The sequence below is a fragment of the Falco cherrug genome, chromosome 4 (assembly GCF_023634085.1).
Source record: "Falco cherrug isolate bFalChe1 chromosome 4, bFalChe1.pri, whole genome shotgun sequence".
In the NCBI taxonomy this organism is placed as follows: Eukaryota; Metazoa; Chordata; class Aves; order Falconiformes; family Falconidae; genus Falco; species Falco cherrug.
The window spans coordinates 35,473,715-35,494,743 of record NC_073700.1 but is presented as its reverse complement, the minus strand read 5'-3'; the positions used below and the strand labels follow the sequence as shown (position 1 = coordinate 35,494,743).

Here is a 21,029-nt window from a genome sequence, read left to right as displayed (position 1 = left end):
ATCAGGTTTTTGTTCTAATGATTACAGATTACCTCCTCTAAAAAGTGTTTGAGTTGTAAAGTTGTTCTACTGCATCCCCCATTCCCCTTGAACATGCTGTATTGCACCCAAGTGACACCTGTACACAAGAATACTGGAGTAGTTTTTATAGCCTTTTATTAGTGTGTAAGCACATCCATGGTGCATATGAAACTGTAACAGTTGACTTAATTTGAACAAATGATATTTTATTTTTCAGTAAGTGATTAAAAAGGCACTTCCACCTTGCGAATAGTGCATCAGGGATGGAGTAACCAGGAGAAAACCCTATATTGATCAAATACTCAAGACAAAATGAAAGTTTAAGAAAAGATTAACTGACCAATGTATTTCCACCCCCCACCCCCCACAACAGTCTCACAAATCCCAGCCTCACTATAGTTCACTGGGATTTAAATCCTCTGAGCTGCTAGAATTCACTTTCTGGAAGATTCTCGAAGTGAATTACTCTGTTTAAAAAAAACCCACCTTTTCAAATACACTTCATGGTAAAATAATTTTTGGAGTACTTTTAATGTCAATCTATACATTGGAGACAAGGCAGTTGTGCTTTTATCATTGCCAGAGGAGTGGGTGTATGTGACCTTGACACTAAGAGTAGACTTATACAGTGCTAAATATCGTCCTCCCTCCCCTTGCTGCAGTGCAATTTTTAAGCGTGTTTATTCACTGGCTTTTGTTCCATTGAAATCTCCATCTCTTGCATCCATTTCTTCATCACCTCCTTCTGTTGCGTTCTCAATTACTCTTCTGCCTCCAGATCTACGGGGTGGGGCAAAAGATGCTGGCTCATTTCCCCTCCTGCAGTAAGAGGAAAAAAAACCCCAAACAATCAGGTGTTAAGTCATTTGCAGTTCTCACAATTAAGCACGGAGCTTTGTAACAGTATCTGTGGGGCTGGTGTTTTTCAGCTCAGAACAGCCAAGAGCTGTGGGCCTCTGATAAAACTTCCTGTTCTGTAGCGTGTAAGAGTGATTTATGGACAGGCTGAGACTCCCAGTTGCTTGGAACTGTGATGGGATTCTTGTTCTTGTGCTTAAAGTTCTCATCTAAATAGTCTCATCTGTCGTGTTATGTATGTCCCCCCACCTTCATTTCACTGTTTTCCCCTATGCTGACTGTAACTGGTTGTGCTTGGAAGGAAAGGGAAGGGGGGCTGCCTGTACCCACAACAGCAAGGGCGTGTCCTTCCTGTCTCTTTGTAAGAGTAAGGAGAGAGCTTGTGCTGAATTCCTGACCTGCAGACTGAATAAGCCCACCAGTTACTGAAGGCCCATGAGACCTGGGACTGAAGCAGTACTGTGGGTGTCAGCAGGCGTTTTTGAGCCCACGGTCCTTCTCTGCAAAGGCTGTGTTCGTCCGAGCACCACAAGTGCCTGGACGTGTGTGGAATCTTAGGTTGTCACTAGCTCTCATCTCTTCCCCAATGGAGAGAGAGGGAACACTTGCTGCTCTGGAACTGTGTTGCAATTCGGGTGCTGACACTTAACAGTGCAAGTGTCTTGCAGACGAGCTTATAGAAAATGCTTTCTCCCATCTTACCCCCTTTTCCTCTCCCATCTCCCTCCCATCCCCATATAGCCACAGCCCAAGGCAGGGACACTTTGGTCCTCAATGTTAATTTTTGGGGGAGGTGTGAGCAAGTGAGACAGAAGATGGGTTTGTCTCTTCTTGGCCTCCGTTGCTACTGTGCTACAAAACACTTCAGTTTTGTAACATGGCCTCTTACTTGCTCCTCATTAAGCAAACCTTTGTAAAGGCTTGAGACCACAGACATAAGTAATAAAATAAATTCAGGATCACTGAATGTCGTGCCAAAATTACTAATTTGGTGTTAAATACATCTGACTGCACTTTGGGTACAGTAATCATGCATAAATATTTAAAGGCTTGTCTTGTCCTTGCAAAAGACTAAGCCAGTCTTGTCCTTTCTGAAGTGGCTATTTAAGTTCAAGTTCAGTCATGCAAGGGAAGGGGGTAGGAACTCTGGCTGGACTACCTGATTTCAGAGGCACAAGTCTGTGTTTTCAAGGTGGAAATGTGACATGTAGTCTGTTTTCCACAATTTTTCTCTTAAACTTCAGTGTAAGCAAGCAATTAGCTGGATGCTAAAGCTTCTTTTAAGCTCTGCTGTTAGTTAACCATAGTTGCCCTGGTGCTCATGGTGTGCATTGGACACAAGGGTATGTCATTTCTACTCTTGACATATGCTTGATGGAGTCTAACAGCACTGTCTACTGTTTTATGATAGCAGATATTTGTTGTCACTGTTTAATGAAGATCTAGTTAGGTCAGTAAATTCATTAATTCTTGTTAATAAAGGAAGAGCCCTTTACCGCCTTGGACTCCTGCTATCTGGACTTAATTACTCACAAGTCATTTGTAAGATAACTCTCTTCATGCTGCAATAATTCACTGAAGTGCTATAAGAGAGCATGGGACTGATGTGGAGTAACAGCAAGAGTCTAATCAAATTGTGCAGTACAGTTTTGGCTCCAAAGAAGTAAATTCAGTATCTCACAGTAACCACTTCTTAACATAAACTGTTGCAGTATGCATAAATGTTATACTACTTTAAACTGGTATTGGCTTTGTGGATAAAATTTTGTTTATATCTGTTCCTCTTAAACAGGTTTATGGGTTTGATAATACTCATGTGGTCATTTGCATTAGTACCTTTCGAATAATGTGTGTAGTTGAGAGAAGCCTTAAGCATTACTGTTTGCTTAGCATCTCTGTGTTTAATCTACCTTTGAACAAGTGGTACTGGAGTAGTGCTTGAATAGCTGTCTGACTGGAAATATTAGGCTAAAAGGCACATGCAAGGACAAGACATCATCTTTAAATATTTGTGTATTCAGACCAAAATCCAGCATATGTAAAATAGAAGATATACAAATATTACAAGGCAGTAGCTCTCTTAATTTTTGTGACAGCAGGTATTATTCCTAACTCCAGAGAATGTGATAAAGGGAAATCTAATACTGTGCTATGTTACAATGTCAAGGTTAAGTTCTGTGTCTGTGCTTTTATGTTTTAGTAACAGTAGACAAGCGCATAATGTCTGCAAATTGGCGCTAAATGCCTAAGTAATAGCTATTTGTAAGCAATGCAGGCACGGAAGGCAAGACTTTCTCTTTTGTTTGTGATTGTGTGGTGTAAGTGTGATAAATCACATGCAAATATGATATCTTCCCAAATCTCAGGTGAGTTAGATGGGATCTTACCTTAGAATCAGCATTACAATATGTATAAGAAATACTGTGAAATTCTAATGACATGCTGTGACACTTCATATCCATAGTCCTTTTAATCCATTTTACTAATTGATGGTGTATTTGATTTGCAAAATTTTAATCTTTGTGATTATGCTCAAAGGTGAGGTGCAAATCAGACAGTTTTCATGCAGTAGTCAGAGTACTTTAATAGGTACCCTGTTGGTAGAGCTTGTGAGAATGCAACGTTGGTAAGTCTACATCAGTACGTAACCTACTTGTAAGAAAGATGTATCATTGATACAGCTGATGGTAGCTAGATTATTGTAATATTTGTCTTTTTTGATAAAACAGATTAATGCCAAGATATCCAAGCCTTCACAGTTTGCAGAAACCTCACATAATTTTTGCTTGGGCCAAAGAAAATGGAAATTTGTATAACACAAGCTAGCTGCAAAGTTGAAGGCATGGTACCTGCTTAGTCATGCGAAGGTTCCTGTGTCCCTCTGAAACAGAGATAAAGAGTCCTGGGCAGTTATACTAAGCACATGGTCATGATCAGAGGTAGGTATATTACTTTAAAATAATTAAACAGAGTACATAACAGCCAATTACATTACATTTAGATAAAACAAAGATGAGCCTTATGCCATTCTATGTAAAAAGGGCTGGACACAGCCATTGCTTTGTCAAGCAGCCAGGAGCATGTACCACCCAAGGCAGTGCTAACAGAAAAGGCTGCCATGTCCCAAATCTTCATTTTGAAGTAAATCCACATGAGAAGGTTCATGCATGCTACTAGTAAACACACTGGCAAACTGCTTCAAGAACACAACTAGGCAGGTGCTTTACTTTCATCTGAAATACTGTTGGTTTTAGGTAAACGCAAAGTTTTACAGTGGAATGATACAGATGGAGCAATTTTCTTAATAATTCCAGTCAGCCTTTTTACTTCATCAAGTTGGTGTTTTGAAATGCAGTGAGTGCAGAACTCAGGTAGGTAGCTGACTGGTCACAGTTTTATCTTTTTCCCCATCAGTTTTAACAAAAAAATGCAAAGGGACATTTTGATTTTTCCTTGGTTTGAATACACAATCCCTTTGTGATGAGGTCCAGAGAGACTTGGATAAGAGTTGTATAATGTGCTTTGCCTTTTGCCACCTGTGATTTTGTCTAAGACTGTTTATAGTCATTGTGTGTAAGTTGTGCCTGTGTGAAAGTGTGAAAAGCAAAAGCATTTCTACCCTTTTGTGGCGGCTGTTGTACAAATAGATACAGCAGTTATATAAGCCTTTTTTTTTTTTCAAAAGCAACCAAGCCTAATTCTGTTCCTATTTAAGCCAACAGGATTTTGATAAGATAGCACAGGCCTTACTCTTTCTAATCATAGTTGTTCATCTCACAGCTGAAATCCTGAGACTGCTGTGGTGTCTATGAAAGGCACTTCATCTTCCGACTTTGGCCTTTTGTTGTATCAGCCAAGCTAATACAAGGAGTAAATAACTTTGCAGGATTATTGGTGCCTGTTCAGGGTTTTTTTCACTCTCTAGTTTAGTTCTAAATTTCAAGGCTGTCAGTGAGTGGGGACAGTTATCCCAAACAAGAGCACTGTACCTGAGCTTGCTCTTCAGTGCTGCAACCTCACGGCCCAGGGCTTCATTACTCTCAGTAGCTTCATCCAGCTCTCTTTGCAGCTTCCTGCGGTTTGCATTGATACGCTGAGACTCTTCCTCAGCCTCCTCCAGCTGCCTTTTCAGTTGCTTGAGTCGTGTGCTGCCCTTCTCAGCCTAAAGGGAAGTTTAGAGTAATGCTTTAATTCAAAAACAGATCTAATAGCTTTATGTCCCTCATTTTAATTTCATACTTCTCCTGAGAGTTTTACTGAGAAATGGGCTGAATCAAAGGTAGAAGCTTAGAATCTAAAAAATATAAAAATAACTTTGCTTTGTGGGAGTTCTTTTTTTCAATGTGGTCATAATCTCCATTCATATACCAATAAGGATGTTGTGCACGGTCTTGTTTATCATCGTGCAGTCAGACTCTTGCAGCTAGCGGACTGCGAGGGACTAGTGCTTTGGTGCTTGACTCTGCATGGAAGAGGAATTACATTGTCCTGTCTTTCAGCAAGGGGCTGTACAGCTCTCCCAGCACAGAGAATCTAAACAGTCTGCTTTCTGGAGAGATTTCTTTGAGGCAGAACATGGAACCTTCCTTTCTTAGGGCAAAACCTGAAAGTCCCTGTGCCCAGATTAAAAGCCTCGTGGCAGTCTGATACCTGATCTTTGTACTGCTCTGCTTGCTTTCTCTCATCCTCCACCTGCAGCAATGCATCCTTCAGCTTTTTGTCCTTCTGGCGCAATGTCTTGGCTGCAGCCTGCTTCTCTCTGCAAATGACAGTGCAACATTTGGTGATGAGGAAGGTCTGGAGTCTTCAGCTGTGTCAGGCATGTTGCTCATGAAACTGGCACGAAGGACCCCTATGTTAAAAGCTTTACTGAATTTAGCAGATGAATTCTAAACAAAACATAAGGGTCATGTTCTTCTGATCAAAACAAATATGTGTCTTTGTTGTATGCGAGAGGTGCTCCAGGAGATCTGTTCTATAACACAAGGTGATTTTCTCAAGAAATAATCTTATAGATGGTACAATGTATTATGGCAATTAACCTGGCAGGGTCATAGAGCAGTTAGTCTAAAATGCAGAGGAGCAGATCCTTGCCTTTGATACCAGTAGAACTTTTCAGCAATAAAATGGTTCTTAATCAGAACCTGTAACAACTTGCGTTACTGGCCATATTCTAAGAAATGTTAAGCAGTAGAAAGACTTTACCAAGCCTTAGTGGTACTGAGAGACCGATGACACAAATCTTGTACACCTTTGTTTACTTTGTGTAACTGGAACAATAAATGAACAGTTGTGCCCTCTGGGAGACCAGTACCTGGCTTCCTGCTCCAGTTGCTCTTCAAGAGAAGCAATTTTGGCTTCCAGAGCAGCAATTGTAGCTTTGAATTTGGACTTCACAGCTCCCTCCATCTCCTGCAGCTTACTCTTCAGCTCTTTGTTCTGCCTCTCCAGTTGCTGCCGAGCATTTTCATTCTTCTGTGCAGCTGAGCGCTCTGTTGCCAGCTCATTGTTCAGCTGCTCTGCCTGAAGGGTGAGAATGAATGCTGTCAGAAGTGTTGCATGCTTTCAGAGAAATGACAGGTGGCAATTCTCCAAATAACTTATTCAGAACCACAAATAGCTTTTGCTGGAGTGCAGAGTGACACATGCTGAAAGGAGCTCTACCTGCTGCACTGCTTTCCTCATGCGATCACCCATTGCCTCTATGTTGCTTTGCTCCTCCTCTAGCTCTTCCTCCAGCTGGGCAATTCTTGCTTCCAGGCGCCGTTTCTCATCCTGAAGGCTTGTCCTGTAAGTTTAATAAGTGTGTAGTTGTGGTGCTGACAGGTTTAATGTGTCTGAAACTATTATGAACTGCCAATAATTCATGAAGAAAGGAGAGCTAGGTATTTCAATGAACTAGTCATATGTGTGCACGTGTGTCAAAACCAGATGGCTGTTGGGAGAGGAACGTAACTTCTCTTAGCAGCCATGCAACATTCAGCAGTGTGTTTACAGCCTTTTAAGTAATCCAATCTATTCCTACCTTGCAGAAGTAGCACTTGCGAGTTCCTCTGCCATCTCTTCTTTCTCCAGATCTGCTTGTTTGCGAGCTCGCTCTGCAGCAGCCAGATCCTAGGAGAAAAGGAAAAGGCAGCATAGTAAAGAAATGAACAAGTAAATGTTCAGACAAACAGTTATAGTGTGATACACAGGACTGTAAACTTTCTAAAACTGGTATAAGATGGGTTGTTTTGGTAACAGAATAAATTCTTGTCATATCATAAATCCTAGGGAAGTACAATGAAATACACTTCATCCAGCCTGTCAGCTGGTTTCTGTTTCATTAGTTTTAGTCACAAGATTGCCGTTTAATACATGTAGGAATAATAGCACTAACAAGACTTGAGAGATTTACAGCTATTGAAAGCAATTTGTGTTGGATCATACAGTTCATTTCCTCCAAGGTGTTTTTTTTCAGCTTAACCTGGCTACGCTCAGATGTACATCCAACAACTTCAGTGGAGTGCATGGAGCATGTAGAACTTGTAACAAGTGCTGCTTATAGTTTTCCGTCCCCAGTAGCTATTATATTATTTCATTGCAGTTCTGTTTTGCTACTGAAGGTCATGTGTAGTTGGCTTCACGCAGCTCTAAGTTTCCCACTTTACCTCTTGAAGCTGGATGAGTTCTGCTTCCAGGCCCTTTGCTTTCTTCTCATTTTCTCTGGCTGTAGCAAATATTTCTTCTCTGGCAGCCCGTGCATCATCCAGCTCTCGTTGGTAGTCCTTCATCTGAGCCTTGTTGAAAAGAATAACAGAGATTTATTTTTGTCTGGCTTTATTACAATTTCAGTAGAAAGAAATTTGGACAGAGTAGAACACATACACATTTACATAGTCATAATGCCTGTTTTCTGGAGAGATCAGCAAGTACATGTTGGAAAAGTCTGAAATGCTATTCCAAGAAGAGTGATGCTACCACTTGCACACTGCAGCTTTTATAATGCCTTTTGTCCATATTTCCTCTGAATTTTTGAGTGCATGTGCAGTCAGTCTTTCTCATACACCCCTCGGTTGTTTCGCTGTCAGCAGATGACAAAAAGTTGAACTTGCAGTATAAATGGGAAGATGCTAAATCAGAGACAATGTGATTTCTGAACAGTTGTTTATGCTTTTGATTCAAGTGTTAGAACCAGGATTGAAGCTCTGTAATATATTTTATACTGTTGCCCTTTCTCTACATGGGAATCTATGTTTTTCTTCATGTGGGTAAGTGAATGGCAGATGAATGTTGGACAGAAAATTTTGGAAGCTCTCTGTAGTGATGAAATTTAAGATTTTTACTGTTTGCCATTCAGACTGAGTATTACAGTGTAGATACTTGAATCTGGGAGTCTAGTTAAAACTTCCCTTCTAATCAATCATCTGTAATAGGCATCAAGTTCACAAATGTCACCAAACTTCCATGTTGTCACTGTACAAAAGACAGTGGTGGGAGAAACGATGATTGTGGGATCACATACCTGTAATTTGCGAAGTTGTTTGATGGCTTCTTCCCGAGCTTTATTAGCAGAATCAGCTTGACTTTCTAGATCTTTAACATCAATCTCTAGCTTCTTTTTGGCTGCAGCTGCCAGGGCACGTTGCTTTCGCTCATCTTCCAGTTCCGTTTCATATTCATGGAGCTGATAATTAAATAAAACAAGTTTAGGAAACTCCTTGAGCCCTCTTAAACACACTGTATGTCTAAGTAATGTATACAGCCCCTATCTTTCTATTTATTGTGATTTCCCTGGCAGTTAAAATAGATTTCCATTTTATCCAAAAATGAAAGATTCTGGAAAGGAGTCAGCAATTTGGGTTCTGTATTCATGGAAATATGCATATTACAAGATGATGACGACAGCAGTTGCCCTTGCTGTCACAACGCGAGGCTGTGTCCTGTCTGTTTTAATTTCCAGTGCTTTTGTGTGTATTCAGCGTACCTGGGGAAGGCAGATACATTAGAAGCTGTCTTTTTTCACTTGCACTGAGAATATAGGGAAGGTCCTTCTGACTGTGTCAGAAATAATTTATGTGCTTTATACTGTATTGGTTGTATTGTTGAATCACTACGTCTGTCTGCTACTCAAACAGGAAAAAACTGTTATGTGGTTTTATGCCTTTTTCAGTACAGTAATTTATATTTTCATTTTTTCTATTTGCCAAGCACAAGGTGATACAATGTTTTCTTATAGTTACAGTAAGGTGCTTTTAATAATGGCATGAGGCTTAGGACTTTCACCTGGCTTGGTTAGATATTTACAAAGGCAGTAAAAGGTAATGGTACCTGTTTAAGGAGTTGTCGTCTTTTCTCCTCATTCTGTTCATCTCTGGCTTGTAAATCTCTTTCAAACTGGCCTTTCAGGGCCTGCATGTTGACCTCCAACCTGAGTTTGGCATCTTCAGCAGCCTGTAGCTCATCCTCTAGCTCTTCTAATTGTGTCTTCATCTCTTCTACTTGTTGTTCAAGGGTCCGTTTAGATTTCTCCAATTCATGGACCTTTCAAGCAATAAGAATTTAATAGACTAGTTAAAAGAAATAAAAATAATTCTGGTTAAGCAGTCTACCAGCAGTGTAAGCCACATTTGAAAGTATCTGCTGTGGACAATGCATGAACTAATTTGCACTGAAAATGGTAAATCAGCATTTTGTGTACACTTGCAAATCTAGCTTAAAATAACCTGAGATTCTCTTTATCCCAAACTTTCATTTTTGATCAAGTCAAGTATCATAATTGAATTAATGGAGTATTAGAAGTAATATTATCATATCACTGTAATAGAAGAAGGGATTGGCAGTGCATCAGTAGAAATTTGTTGCAACTACACAAGTATACATTAGGCTGGTGGCAATGTCAAATATAACTAATAAAATCAGATTTGCAGAGTTTACCACTTCAAAGCTGCTTAATAAACTAGCTAATTATTTAGAATCCCTTTAATGTTTTTTCAGTCCTAGAAATCAGTAAGAATCTTCTTCATGCTTGGAGTCACATTAAAAATAAAGAGTTACAGTTACTTCACAGAGTCTCTTGAAAGTTTGGGCACAAATGGAATAACCTTTGAATTCTGTATGAAATATCTGATTTTGCTGAATGGATTTGTGTGCTATAGAGAATTTTCCACACTGAAAACAATGATCTGTTTGTTCGCTGCTATTTTGAGTTATTGTTGTGGAAACTGTTCTAAGCCCAAAACTTACATTCTTGCCAACATCATCTTTGGAGCTAACAAGATCTTCCATTTCAGCTTTCAACATTTTGTTCATTCTCTCCAGTTCTTCTTTGGCTTCCAAAGCCTCTTCAAGTGCTCGGGCCAGTGACAAAGCCTTTGTTTCTTTTTCTCTAGCTTCAGCTTCTGCTCTGTCCCTTTCCTCTGCGTATTTTGAAGAGATGTTTTTCTCTTCAGCTAGCATCTGTAAAAAGGTAGTGTTAATACAGGAAGTCATTATGAATAGGGTTTTTCTCTTGCAACTGTCTTGTCAGTTGTTAGTGACAGAGAGAAAAATGTCTAATTTTTGATACAGGTATATAAATACAGAATTAACCAGTGTATGTGTAATCAAATTTTAGTAGTCCCTGCTTTATCTTCCACTAAATCAGTGGAGTCTTTTTGAGTTCCAGAGAAGTTAGGTGATAACACAGCAAAGGAGAATCTTAAGTCCATACCTGATCAAACTTCTTCTGTTTCTTCTCCAGGTTGGACACCAGCTGACGCTGGTTGTCTAAGTCCACCACCAGGTCATCCAGCTCCTGCTGGAGTCTGTTCTTGGTTTTCTCCAGTTTGTCGTAAGAAGCAGCCTTTTCCTCAAACTGTTGTGTGAGACTTTCAATTTCCTTCTGAAATTTCTTTTTGCCTTCTTCCATGGTTTCTATTGTGCTGGAATATTCCTGTAGCTTCTTCTTGGAGTCAGAGAGCTGAAATTTTAATTCGGAGGACAAATCTTGTTAGCAGATTTTAACAAAGCTTGGCAGAGAAGATGGCCAGGAGACAACCAAGAACCAGAAATCTTACCTAATTTGACCCATGTGAAGCCAGTGACCAATTAGCCATCAGCCAGCCTTCATAAAACGAGGCAGGCCACATACCTAGTGTGTACATACAGGCCTAGTGTGCACGACTGTCTTGGGAGCTATGTTGTGTTCGTACCTGTCCTAGAGATCACACTTTAAAGAAGAGGGAGACTGCTAGCTCCACTGTAGAGCTTTACAGATGCCATCTGGACTAACAGCACTAGTTCCCTGAAGGTCTATGTGCTGTGCCAGGATAATTCTACAGATCTGAAACCTCTGGAATTACTGGCAATACTCTCAGTGATGAAGCTAGTGATTTAGCTATGGCACTGATACCTGTATTGTCAGTGTTGAAATATGTCTCTCCAGATTTTGTTTTGCTTCTAGTTCTTCATCCAACTGCTCTTGCAAGCTGTTCTTCTCATCCTCCAACTGACGAAGCCTGGTAGACACATTTAGCTTCTGCCGTGTTTCTTCCTGAAGCAGCTCCTACAGTCATCACATCAATTGGCAACACGGTCGTTAGTTTAGGTTTTTTATAATGCATTTTATAAACATTGTAGGTGAGCTGTTAACTGGATGCAGATTTACCTGTGTGTCTTGTAGCTGAGATCCTAAGGTTGCAACATCTTTGGTCAATTTGATTGTCTTGCTTTCTGCTTCATTGAGCAAACCAGTAACATTTTCAACCTCAACCTGTGAGAAGTCAGGGTGAATAAACTCAGTTATTTTGCACAACTTAAATCTTCCTCCAAACTTTTGTTTGCTCTACATTGACATCTTAACTTCAAACAATGTCTGCATGTGTCATCTTTGTGACCTGTGTATGAAGTCCTGCAAGGTCTAATGCCACTTTTATCTGGTTTACCTTTGTATTTTATTATTATATCCTAGTCATATTCACAAGGCAATACTAGTATGTTCCTTTCAATGAACGGCAAATGGGAATGGGAATTTTTGTGGATTTTCCTTCCTCTTCCCAAGTTTGACAGAAGTTGATGCGTTTTGATTATATCTTATTTACACACTAATTTAAAATAATAAAGAAAAGCTTACTGCTGCTATGAATGAAGTTATAACTTGATTAGCATTGCTGGATGAACATCTACCAAAGAACCATTTAAAATTATCTTTAGTTATGTCTTATTAGACACTAAATTATAGATAAGCAAGCATTCTCCTTTCATTGTTGTCTTTTTTTTTTTTAGCACATCTTACATCTTTAATAGCTGTCTAATCCATTTCCAGAATGTGGTCCCCACCACCCAAAGTGAATGAACAGAATGAAACTCTGTAAAACATGCAGCACAGTCACTGAACCAGTCAGTGGTGGCTTTACAGACTGCAACATGTACAGAGGGATGTTGAGACTAGAAGCTCTTGCTTCCATGAGATAGACTGGCTGTAATTGTTCAACTGTGTGATAACTGAGGTGGAGTTCAAGATAGGAACCCTACAGATGACAAAAAAATGCTCATTTTGGCTGAAGTCAACAGGACCAGGATTGCTCCAGACAGTGTAGACTGGTCTTCTCAAGCCCAGGGTACTACAGCAAAAGGTCAGACTCCTTCCTACCTGTAACTTATGAACTTTTTCATTGAGTTCTGTCCGAACACGCTCTCCATCAGTGTATTTGGACTGTAACTCTTGCAGCTGTACTTCCAGCTTCTTCTTTTTGTGTTCCACATCTTGTTTGGCCTGATTCAGGCTCCTGACTTCATTAGCCAGATCAGCGTTGTCTTTCTCCAGTGTCTGTTTGGTCTTATCCAAGTTTGCTTTAGCCTACAAGCATGAAGTGAAGAAAGGTGATCTATAAAAGGAAGTCATGTTATCTAGTGGGTAGTTTTAAATAAGATGGATTTCTTTTTACCCGTTTAAATTGTTCCAGCTGCTCTGTTAGTTCTTCCACAGCTTGAGTGTGCTTTTGCCTCATCTCCTGGACCTGGGCTTCATGGGTTCGAGTCTCCTCCTCCAGAGCTCTCTTCAGCACTGTGACCTCCTGTTCACGTTTTGCTCTGGAAGTTAACACACATAAATGGAGCAGCAGTAGCAAAAAGTGTTCCAGTCACTGGGAAGATACTGCTGCTGCACAGTTAATAGACAGTGTTGCACTGAGCTTGCTGACATTTGTTTTTGGCCCATGTGCTACATCTCCATACCTGAGCTCTTGCTGGGTGGCTGTTGTATCCAAAGTATCCTCAAGCTCTGTCTTAAGAGCCTCCAGCTCTTCACCTAGGTCTCTCTTCTGTTTTTCTGCTTTGTTTCTTGCAGCTCTCTCAGACTCCAAGTCTTCCTGGAGTTCAGAGATAAGAGACTCCAATTCACGGATCTTCTTGAGGGCATTGTTCTTCTGACTAGTTTCATCTTCAAGCCTGAAAAGAGTATTTCATTTTATATATTAGAAAACAATACAATTTTCACTTTGGGGAAATCAGTAGACAGAGATTAAAGGTTTATAGATTCAGTGCAAGAAAGTACCAAAGAAAGAGGGGGAACTAACACAAAAAGGATCTGGCACAATGCCTGGAGATGCTTATCAGCCAAACTCAGCAAAAGTTTTAGTTTCATTGCCCCTCTTAAATTTATACAGAAAATCCACTGAGATGCTGGAAAGGAACAAAGTTTCTTAAGTAATTTCTGCCTCTTGCCTATGAAGTATGTTGTTGCATTTCGTTTTTTACTTGACAGCACTGCCAGTGCCATTGGCAAGAGGAGTTTTCATTGATATCAGGGGGTAAGATTATGAGTCTGTGGGCAAACAATAGTATTTTTTGCAAAAGGAAATTTGGAAAATGGGGAAAGCATGCAGGGAGGATGTAACTGAGAGATGAGATTCATGACTGCAGCATCTTAGTGTCTGGGAAGGGGAGGGACATATGTTCCAGCCTGGGTTTTCAACCTGTATGGAGATTTGGGAGTGAATACCTGGCTAGAGCAGCCTGCAGTTCTTCCTCCTTCTTGGCTAGTTGTGCCTTCAGCTCAGCAATTTGTGCCTGGAGCTCTGCAATTTGCTCATGTAGATCACTTGACTCCCCTTCCAGCTTCCTCTTAACTTTCTCCAGTTCTTGTCTGCTCTTCTCTTCTTTCTTCAGTCGCACTGAAAAAGTAAGGTTTTTGATCATGGGAATGTGTTAGTACAAGGAGTCCTTAATCCAATCTTGAACTTGGGCAAAAAAATGTTCTGGCCTCTAATGAGGCTGTACATTTAACTACAAGTCACTGCATTGCTGAAGCAATATGCAATACCTTACTGTCACCACTTCTTTCTAGCCACCCCAAAGACTCATTTATTTTTCTCCAGAAGAACCATTATTTTTTTCTCAATTTTCTCTCCTTTACCCTTCTGTATGTAAAAAAAAAAAAAAAAAAAAAAAGGCACAAAATGGCTTCAGCATCAGAAATTTGGAAAACACACCACAGATTTTTTATAAGTTCTCTCCAGATTGTGTTTATGTTTTATTGGGGTTGTTTTTGTTGTGTGCCAAGGCAAAAAAACCCCAAACAGAACGCTTCCATTCATGTTACCTTCAAGTTCTGAAATCATAGACTCATGTTTGGTTTTGAGCTTTGTAAGATTTTTGGCTTTTTCTTCTTCTTCAGCAAGATTTGTTGTTAGATCGCTTATTCTTTCCTCAAGGAGTTTTCTTTCCTTAAGAAAAATAAAATACTTCTGTTAAAAGTGTCTGTCATTGGTGATCACGAAGCAGCTCTTTGCCAAGTATAAATATCCAAGATCCTGTCTTTTTATGCTGTATTTCTTGAGATTGTAGTGATACATTTCAATTTCTCAATTACAGAGGAGCTGAGGAGTGGTGTCTATGACTTCCATATTCTCTAATCTGCTGCTGTTAGAATCCTGTATTCACTCTAATGGCTGGTAGGTACCTGGCCCAGTTCAGAGAATCATTCCCTTTCAAAAATTACTGGAATACATACTTACTTCCAGTTTTAATCATGAAGTTTGGTTGAAATTAGTTGAAAACAAAGAGAATTACTTAGTCTCCTTGGGGGCCAAGAAGCATGTTTTCCACTGATTATGCTTGACTGCTGTGGGTGTTTTGCATGGAGATATTATTACCATAGCAGACCTCAAAACCAGTAGTTCTGCACAATTTTGAATTGTTTAAACAAGTATGGAAAAATGACCAGAAACTTTCTCGATAGAGGCTGGATTGTTGGTCTGGTTAATCTGTACACCCATGAGACTATATAGTGGAGAGCATTCCTGTTGTTCTAGTGGAAGAGAAGGTTTTCTCTCATCTTGCACTATTTTCACAAAGTAAGAAAACGGACCCACAGTGCTTACCTTGGTTAGCTTGTTATTCTGATCTTCCATTATAAGAATATCATCTTCCATTTTCTTTATCTTGCCATCTGCTGTTACTTTTTCAAGTTGCAGTTTCTGTCTTGCAGCTTCTTCTTCTTCCAGCTGTTCCTCAAGGTCCTTTGATGGGAAAAAGAAACCCAACCAAATATGAATTCTGGAAATAAAATACAGCTTAGGTTATAGGAAATGCTTCTTGTTTGTCGCTGTATGTGGGATATGTTGTAGACTTTTTTGTTAAGAACTAGACAATCTGTAATGCTTGGTGATTTAGAATGATTTGTGAAAATTTTTTAGAGAAAATATTTAAAATTGGGACAGGGAAGAGAAGGGGTCCGGAGGAAAGAGCATGAATTAATTTTTCTTACTTCAGTGGCACAGGCACATACTCTACAGGGGGCTGCATAACAAGCGCTTTCATAGGATCTGATGTTTGCCAGTCTCCATTTTTCTCTCTGAGATACAAGTTATTGTCTGGTTGTCACTTACAACTCCTTACCAGCATTTGTTGTTGCATCTTTTTCTTTTCTGCTTGCAACTGCTGACTGCGCTCTTCCTCTTCCTCAATTCTGGCTTCCATCTCATGCAGGATCTCTTCCAGCTCTTGCTTCTTAGCAGCTAAACGGACTCTCATCTCTTCAGCTTCAGCATACAGTTCAGTTTCTGCTTGAAGCTGCTCCTGAAGGAGGTTCTTCTCTTCACAAAGCTATGCAAATAAAATGGATAGGAAGTTAAGACTTTAATTGTGAATTACCCCACAGTGTCTATTTACTGGATAGCCCTAATTTACAGGCAGGCAGCTCTACCACAGGTTCTTGTGTGGTAGGTTCTTGGGATGTTAGATCTCTACTGAAGGAACTGGGAGTTTGTCTGCACTGACCTTTTGTTCTGGACCATCGCTGTGAGCACAAAGAAAAAGGACACCTTTATTTTAATAGCTTCTAGAAATGGTGGAAGAACAACTAGCGTTTCCCAGAAGCAGAGCGCTGTAAATCACCTGTGAGTGTTTCAGTTCCAGCTCCTTCAATTCACTCTCTGCTTTTTGTTGTCTTTCCTTAGTTTTTTGTAGTTCTTCATCCTTGGCTTGCATTTCTTCCTCTTGGCGGGTGACTTGCAGCAGTGGTTTCACCTGAAAATGAAAAGTTTTGTTAAGAATGTTTCCTGTCAGTATTTATGTTACTGAGCATGGTACTTAAAGGTGCCAGCCTGACTGGCACTACTGGTAGGTAGCACTGTCTGTTGTTGCTCAAGTAGTGAACAAATACTGTCCAGCCAAGCTTGATATAGGCATCTTTAAACCAGCAAGCCTCAGCAGTGTTGCTCTTTGTTGTCTCTGTGTTAATTCTTGGAGCCTTGTTGAGCACCTTTACCTCCAATAGTGTCACTTTTTGAATGGCTCCAAGCCTGTTTTCATTTACTGATAATGTACAAAAGCTACATTTTCTGCATAAAAGGCAACATGTGCGTGCAGGTGTGTGTTATTGCCTATTTCTGGCTGTAAAGGAGGTTGCTATCAAGGCAAGTAGGAACAGTTTTCTGGATCCAAACTGAAGACCAGTCTCAAAAAAACCCAAACAAACAAAACCCCAAAAAACTCCAACAAGAACCAGAAACCCAGGCCACTTCAATAGCAAAATAGGCTTAATTTGCTTGAGTGTCGAGCAGGACAATGCTTAGTGTCCCAGTTAGGGAACTCCTGAGCCGCTGAGTCCCCCATAGATACGTAACTGTGCATGTTCACAAAATCTTTTATTCTGTCTTCTCATCATCCACCCCCGTGAAATTTAGCAATTAGAAGTTAAGTCCCCAAACACACAAAATCTTTTCTGATTCTCTGCTGAACTAGTTTTTCTACTCAAACTAGAACTAATTTTAATATTAATGGCATTATATAGGTATTCAGAGCATCTCTAACCCAAAATTTTGTGAGGCTACTGAGGCTTTTGCCATCAGCTGCCATGGCCTTTGGAAGAAAGGGTGTGCCTGACATGATATACCTTGCTATCTTGTGCATTTAATTCCTTTTGGAAAGCTGAGAAGAGATAACTGATAGCAGTCACTCACTTTAGTGAACAGTCTCCACCATTGCCAATTCCTCAGCTTCAGGTAAGCAGCACAGTTTCTTTGGATAACCTTCATTGCAGTCAGCTGTTGCTGTCTCTTGGCAAAGGCTCTGTGATTAAAAACATAAAGCAAATTCATTCTGTCTGAGAATACAAGGTGCTTGCAAGATACATTAAGCAAAGAAGTTCTAGCATCAGAGTCTGCTGGTTAGCCACATGGTTTGAGAAGTCTGGCACAAATTCTTTTGTCACTTAAAAGAGTCCTTGTGCTTTCTTGAGGAGAGGTGATAACTCTGTTTAGCATTCTGCTATTCTATTTAGTCTTCTGGGTTTTGGCTGTTTGCGCTCCATAGATAGGCACAAACCACAAAGTATACATCTAGTTCTGGATGTGAACATCTTTCCAGAGTAAATGGGCACTCAGAACTTGCATTGATCATCATTCTTGCAATCTATTATATTTAGATTTCTTTGCATAGCAATTTGGTAGCGTGCAGGAAAAGGGCATTGTTGTTAATTGTTTTGTGATGTACATTAATTGAGATCATGCTAGATTAACAGTGCTTCATGCCCAAGCTGTGTAAGAAATTGTTTTACAAATGCCAGTGGTGCTACTACTTGTAATAGTATATAAAACTCCACTCAGAGGCTAGGATGCTCCTCCTGCTTGTACAGACACATATTTAAATGATGGGTCATTGCCTCAGAGCTTACTGTACAGAGGGTGTAAGGAGCCTCACAATGTAATTGCTTCCCTGTAATTATACTAATAAAATTCTTCTGGGCAGAAAGTGAAGCCTTCATTGGACACAAGTTGAGTTCTAATGCAATACAAGTAACACACCATAATAAAATGTCTTAACATCTTCAGTTTTTTATAGAGAGACCTAAAGGCCACCGTAGGTACTCTGCTGCGGAAGACATTGTTTTTGTTAGTACATAGTCTTACTTTCTTGCTAGGTAGCCTCGGCACTGAGCCTGGAAGGCGATTATAACATCTGTAATCTTCAGGTCTCTCTCTTCTTCCAGGTGAGCCAGAACGCCAGTTCTGAAGAAGATTTTACTCTGACCAATCCTGTACAAGTTGGGATCGAGTTCTAGTGCTTTGATCTGGAGGAAAACAGGGATATTTTTTAACTCCAGTGTTGAGGTTTAGGGTATTAAAACTCAATTCTCATTTCTGTTCAATCTCAACAGCTTTTATATAAGAAGTATAGACCTGATTATCAACAGGATCAAAAATGCTTTCCTTACCATCAGTATACAAGCCTGCTTCCCATCCATGAATCCCTTAGGAATAGCATTTGCAGCAAGAATTTCATATCTGCCAAAAGATGTTGATGTTAGGGAGATTGACACATATCAGATTATTTTGTACAGACAAACATGTAATATACCACTATTAAACCCAGAGTTAGGACCAAGTGAGGGATTCCTACCTCTGACGGAACTCCTGGAAGACAATCCTGTTGGGGAATCCCTGCCGGCAAATACGAATACCTTCCAAGACACCATTGCAGCGCAACTGCTCCAGCACTAAATGGGCATCAAGTTTGCCAGCCTGAAAGGGGAACAGAAAGTACTCGTAGCACAGTAGAAAATTGCAGAAATGTTACTAGCTGTGTATCTATGTTTGAAGACATTCAGCTCTGAGATGTACTGGTACAGTGAGCAGCAGCTCAACATGAATAATGTACCAGGAGTCTGAAAACCGAACATTTGAAATTTACCCTTTTTTCATGATTTGGAATGATGCAGCGGACAAAGTTGGGATTGGTATTCCTTAAGGTAGTCATCAGTTTGGTCAGCTGCTCCTTATAGAGTTGCCCAACAGTACGGAACATGCCTTTCTTGGTTTTTGAAGCACTAGGGAGTGAGCTTTCGGTCATCTTGGCCATCTGGTCCAGCCCAACTATACGGTCCACTGAAATATAAAAGCAAGCATGAATGGAACTGCTTATATGAACTGTCCTCTCCTCACATTGCATCTGTCGCTGGCATTGGTAAACTGCAACTTCCCCAAGAGGTCTGATATATTTTTGATGCAGTAGAAGCGTACTAACAAAAGTACTAGAAGAACCTTCTAGGTAAACGGCCTACTTTTGTCAAGCATGAAAATGAGGATCTTTGTTAAATAGTGACAGAATGGAGCAGTTTAATATACAGAACTTATTTTATCTTTGCTCTAAAAAGAACATTCCTTCTGCAAAATAACCAGTTGGTAGGTTGGTGTCAGAACCAGGAACAACAACTCTTGACTCCCGTCTGTTGCCCAGTGGTTCTCAAAATTTAGCTAATGTCTCTCTGAGGTATTTGGTAACTCAGAGCCACCTTGCTGGTGTTTGAACGCACATTTATGTCCATACATTAAATACACTGTAGCATATGTGTTACAGATCCATATAAATTTTTTTAAACAAGTGTTTTACATGCATACAGACATTCTTCTGATTGAGTTTAGTTGAAATTGTACATCACTGGACAGAACAGTGCAGGACTGCTGGGAGAGGAGTGTGTAAGGGAAGTCATTTATAAAACCCAACAAAACCTGTGTTAAATGAGATCTACAATAACATATATTCAGCAACATTATAACAGTGTAATGAATAATTTTTATTCTGTTGCTGAATGAATACGGAAATGTTTTGATAGTTCTTAAAGCTATCTCATGATGTTTTTCATAAATGTGTCCTTAGAACACTTTATTCTTGCTTCTTAGTTCAGTCTCTTCTATGTTTATTATTTCCATACTTGTGTCCTGCCAGCAAGGAATAACTGTCAAAAAGTTCTGGTAGAAGTTTCTCCCTTTAAACCACATTACTGATTTAGAGTTGCGATTCGTACCATCTTTCCAAAGATCTGCTACAAATTTGTCTGAAGACTGGTTAAGCAGAGAAGTCACATTGTCATTTAGTGGGTCCATGTTTTTTGTTAGCCAGGCAGTTGCATTGTAGGTAACCTGCCGGAAACAGTGATATGTCAAAAATCTGTCCTTGATAAAGAGATCTGGAATGTCCAAAACCACAAGGCACTGTATTAACACAAAATCATACAAATAATAATGTGAAAAGCTTTCTATGGTTGAAAGCTGAGCATTTGTTCTTATATGTACTAGCATCTGAAAAGCATTTTGCTGTTGTACCCATGGCAGGGCGTCTGCTGTGGCTTTAAAAAATCTGCTTGCTGGAAAGGAGTCCGAGTTACTCAGCTTCACAGTAACCCTGGTGCTGGTTATTTTTGCTTTGATGTAAGCTTAGCACAACCATGAAAGTTTTGTAAATCTTACTTTATGTTATGTAATTAAAGCACTTAATGTATACATTATATAACTAAAGCCATCTTTTATCCCCACAGACTAGACTGTTTCTTTTTTACCATTTTGGGTAGCAAAGAATGAAAGTTCTCTAAGTGACAATAGCTTGATCTGTCCAGTACCTTTCCTGCGTAGTGCATTATACAGAACTCGGTTTTATCCTTGAGTTGCTTGGGCTTCTGGAATTTGGGATGGTTGCCTTGCTCTTGACATAGTTTCTCCACAAAGGATGTGTCAGTAGCTTTGGGGAACCAGCACTCTTCATCCAGCAGAGCAAGGACACCTGGAGGGTTGGTCTGTAATGTGAGCAATATCAGATCAGTATTATCACTGGCAGAGGCAATGAAAGAGTAGCACCTTCTTTATCCCTTATGTTACAAATCCTCCCAGGCAGCAAAGGATCTGGAATACCTT

The 21,029-nt window shown here is 39.9% G+C and overlaps 1 protein-coding gene across 4 annotated transcripts in view; it reads right to left on the bottom strand.

Moving 5' to 3' along the window:
* Positions 1-139: 139 nt before the first annotated feature.
* The window catches only part of MYH11 (myosin heavy chain 11), a 61,705-nt gene continuing 40,815 nt past the window's right edge, over positions 140-21,029 (bottom strand). For 3 of the 4 annotated variants that reach the window (XM_027810143.2, XM_027810144.2, XM_005442478.4), the window contains 28 exons: positions 20,738-20,911; positions 20,147-20,261; positions 19,033-19,226; positions 18,742-18,863; positions 18,557-18,626; positions 18,252-18,412; positions 17,304-17,412; positions 16,237-16,368; positions 15,739-15,945; positions 15,222-15,359; positions 14,441-14,564; positions 13,841-14,012; positions 13,075-13,287; positions 12,786-12,930; positions 12,491-12,697; positions 11,507-11,611; positions 11,252-11,404; positions 10,571-10,819; positions 10,105-10,317; positions 9,190-9,402; positions 8,384-8,545; positions 7,530-7,658; positions 6,905-6,993; positions 6,544-6,667; positions 6,194-6,402; positions 5,530-5,638; positions 4,869-5,041; positions 140-840 (listed from right to left, as the gene is read on the bottom strand). In XM_027810143.2, the coding sequence (XP_027665944.2) occupies positions 702-840; positions 4,869-5,041; positions 5,530-5,638; positions 6,194-6,402; positions 6,544-6,667; positions 6,905-6,993; positions 7,530-7,658; positions 8,384-8,545; positions 9,190-9,402; positions 10,105-10,317; positions 10,571-10,819; positions 11,252-11,404; positions 11,507-11,611; positions 12,491-12,697; positions 12,786-12,930; positions 13,075-13,287; positions 13,841-14,012; positions 14,441-14,564; positions 15,222-15,359; positions 15,739-15,945; positions 16,237-16,368; positions 17,304-17,412; positions 18,252-18,412; positions 18,557-18,626; positions 18,742-18,863; positions 19,033-19,226; positions 20,147-20,261; positions 20,738-20,911 (4,350 nt within the window). In that variant the 3' untranslated portion in view covers positions 140-701. Of the gene's footprint in view, positions 841-3,728; positions 3,761-4,868; positions 5,042-5,529; positions 5,639-6,193; positions 6,403-6,543; positions 6,668-6,904; positions 6,994-7,529; positions 7,659-8,383; positions 8,546-9,189; positions 9,403-10,104; positions 10,318-10,570; positions 10,820-11,251; positions 11,405-11,506; positions 11,612-12,490; positions 12,698-12,785; positions 12,931-13,074; positions 13,288-13,840; positions 14,013-14,440; positions 14,565-15,221; positions 15,360-15,738; positions 15,946-16,236; positions 16,369-17,303; positions 17,413-18,251; positions 18,413-18,556; positions 18,627-18,741; positions 18,864-19,032; positions 19,227-20,146; positions 20,262-20,737; positions 20,912-21,029 lie in introns of all 4 variants that reach the window. The other variant, XM_027810145.2, reaches the window with a different exon arrangement.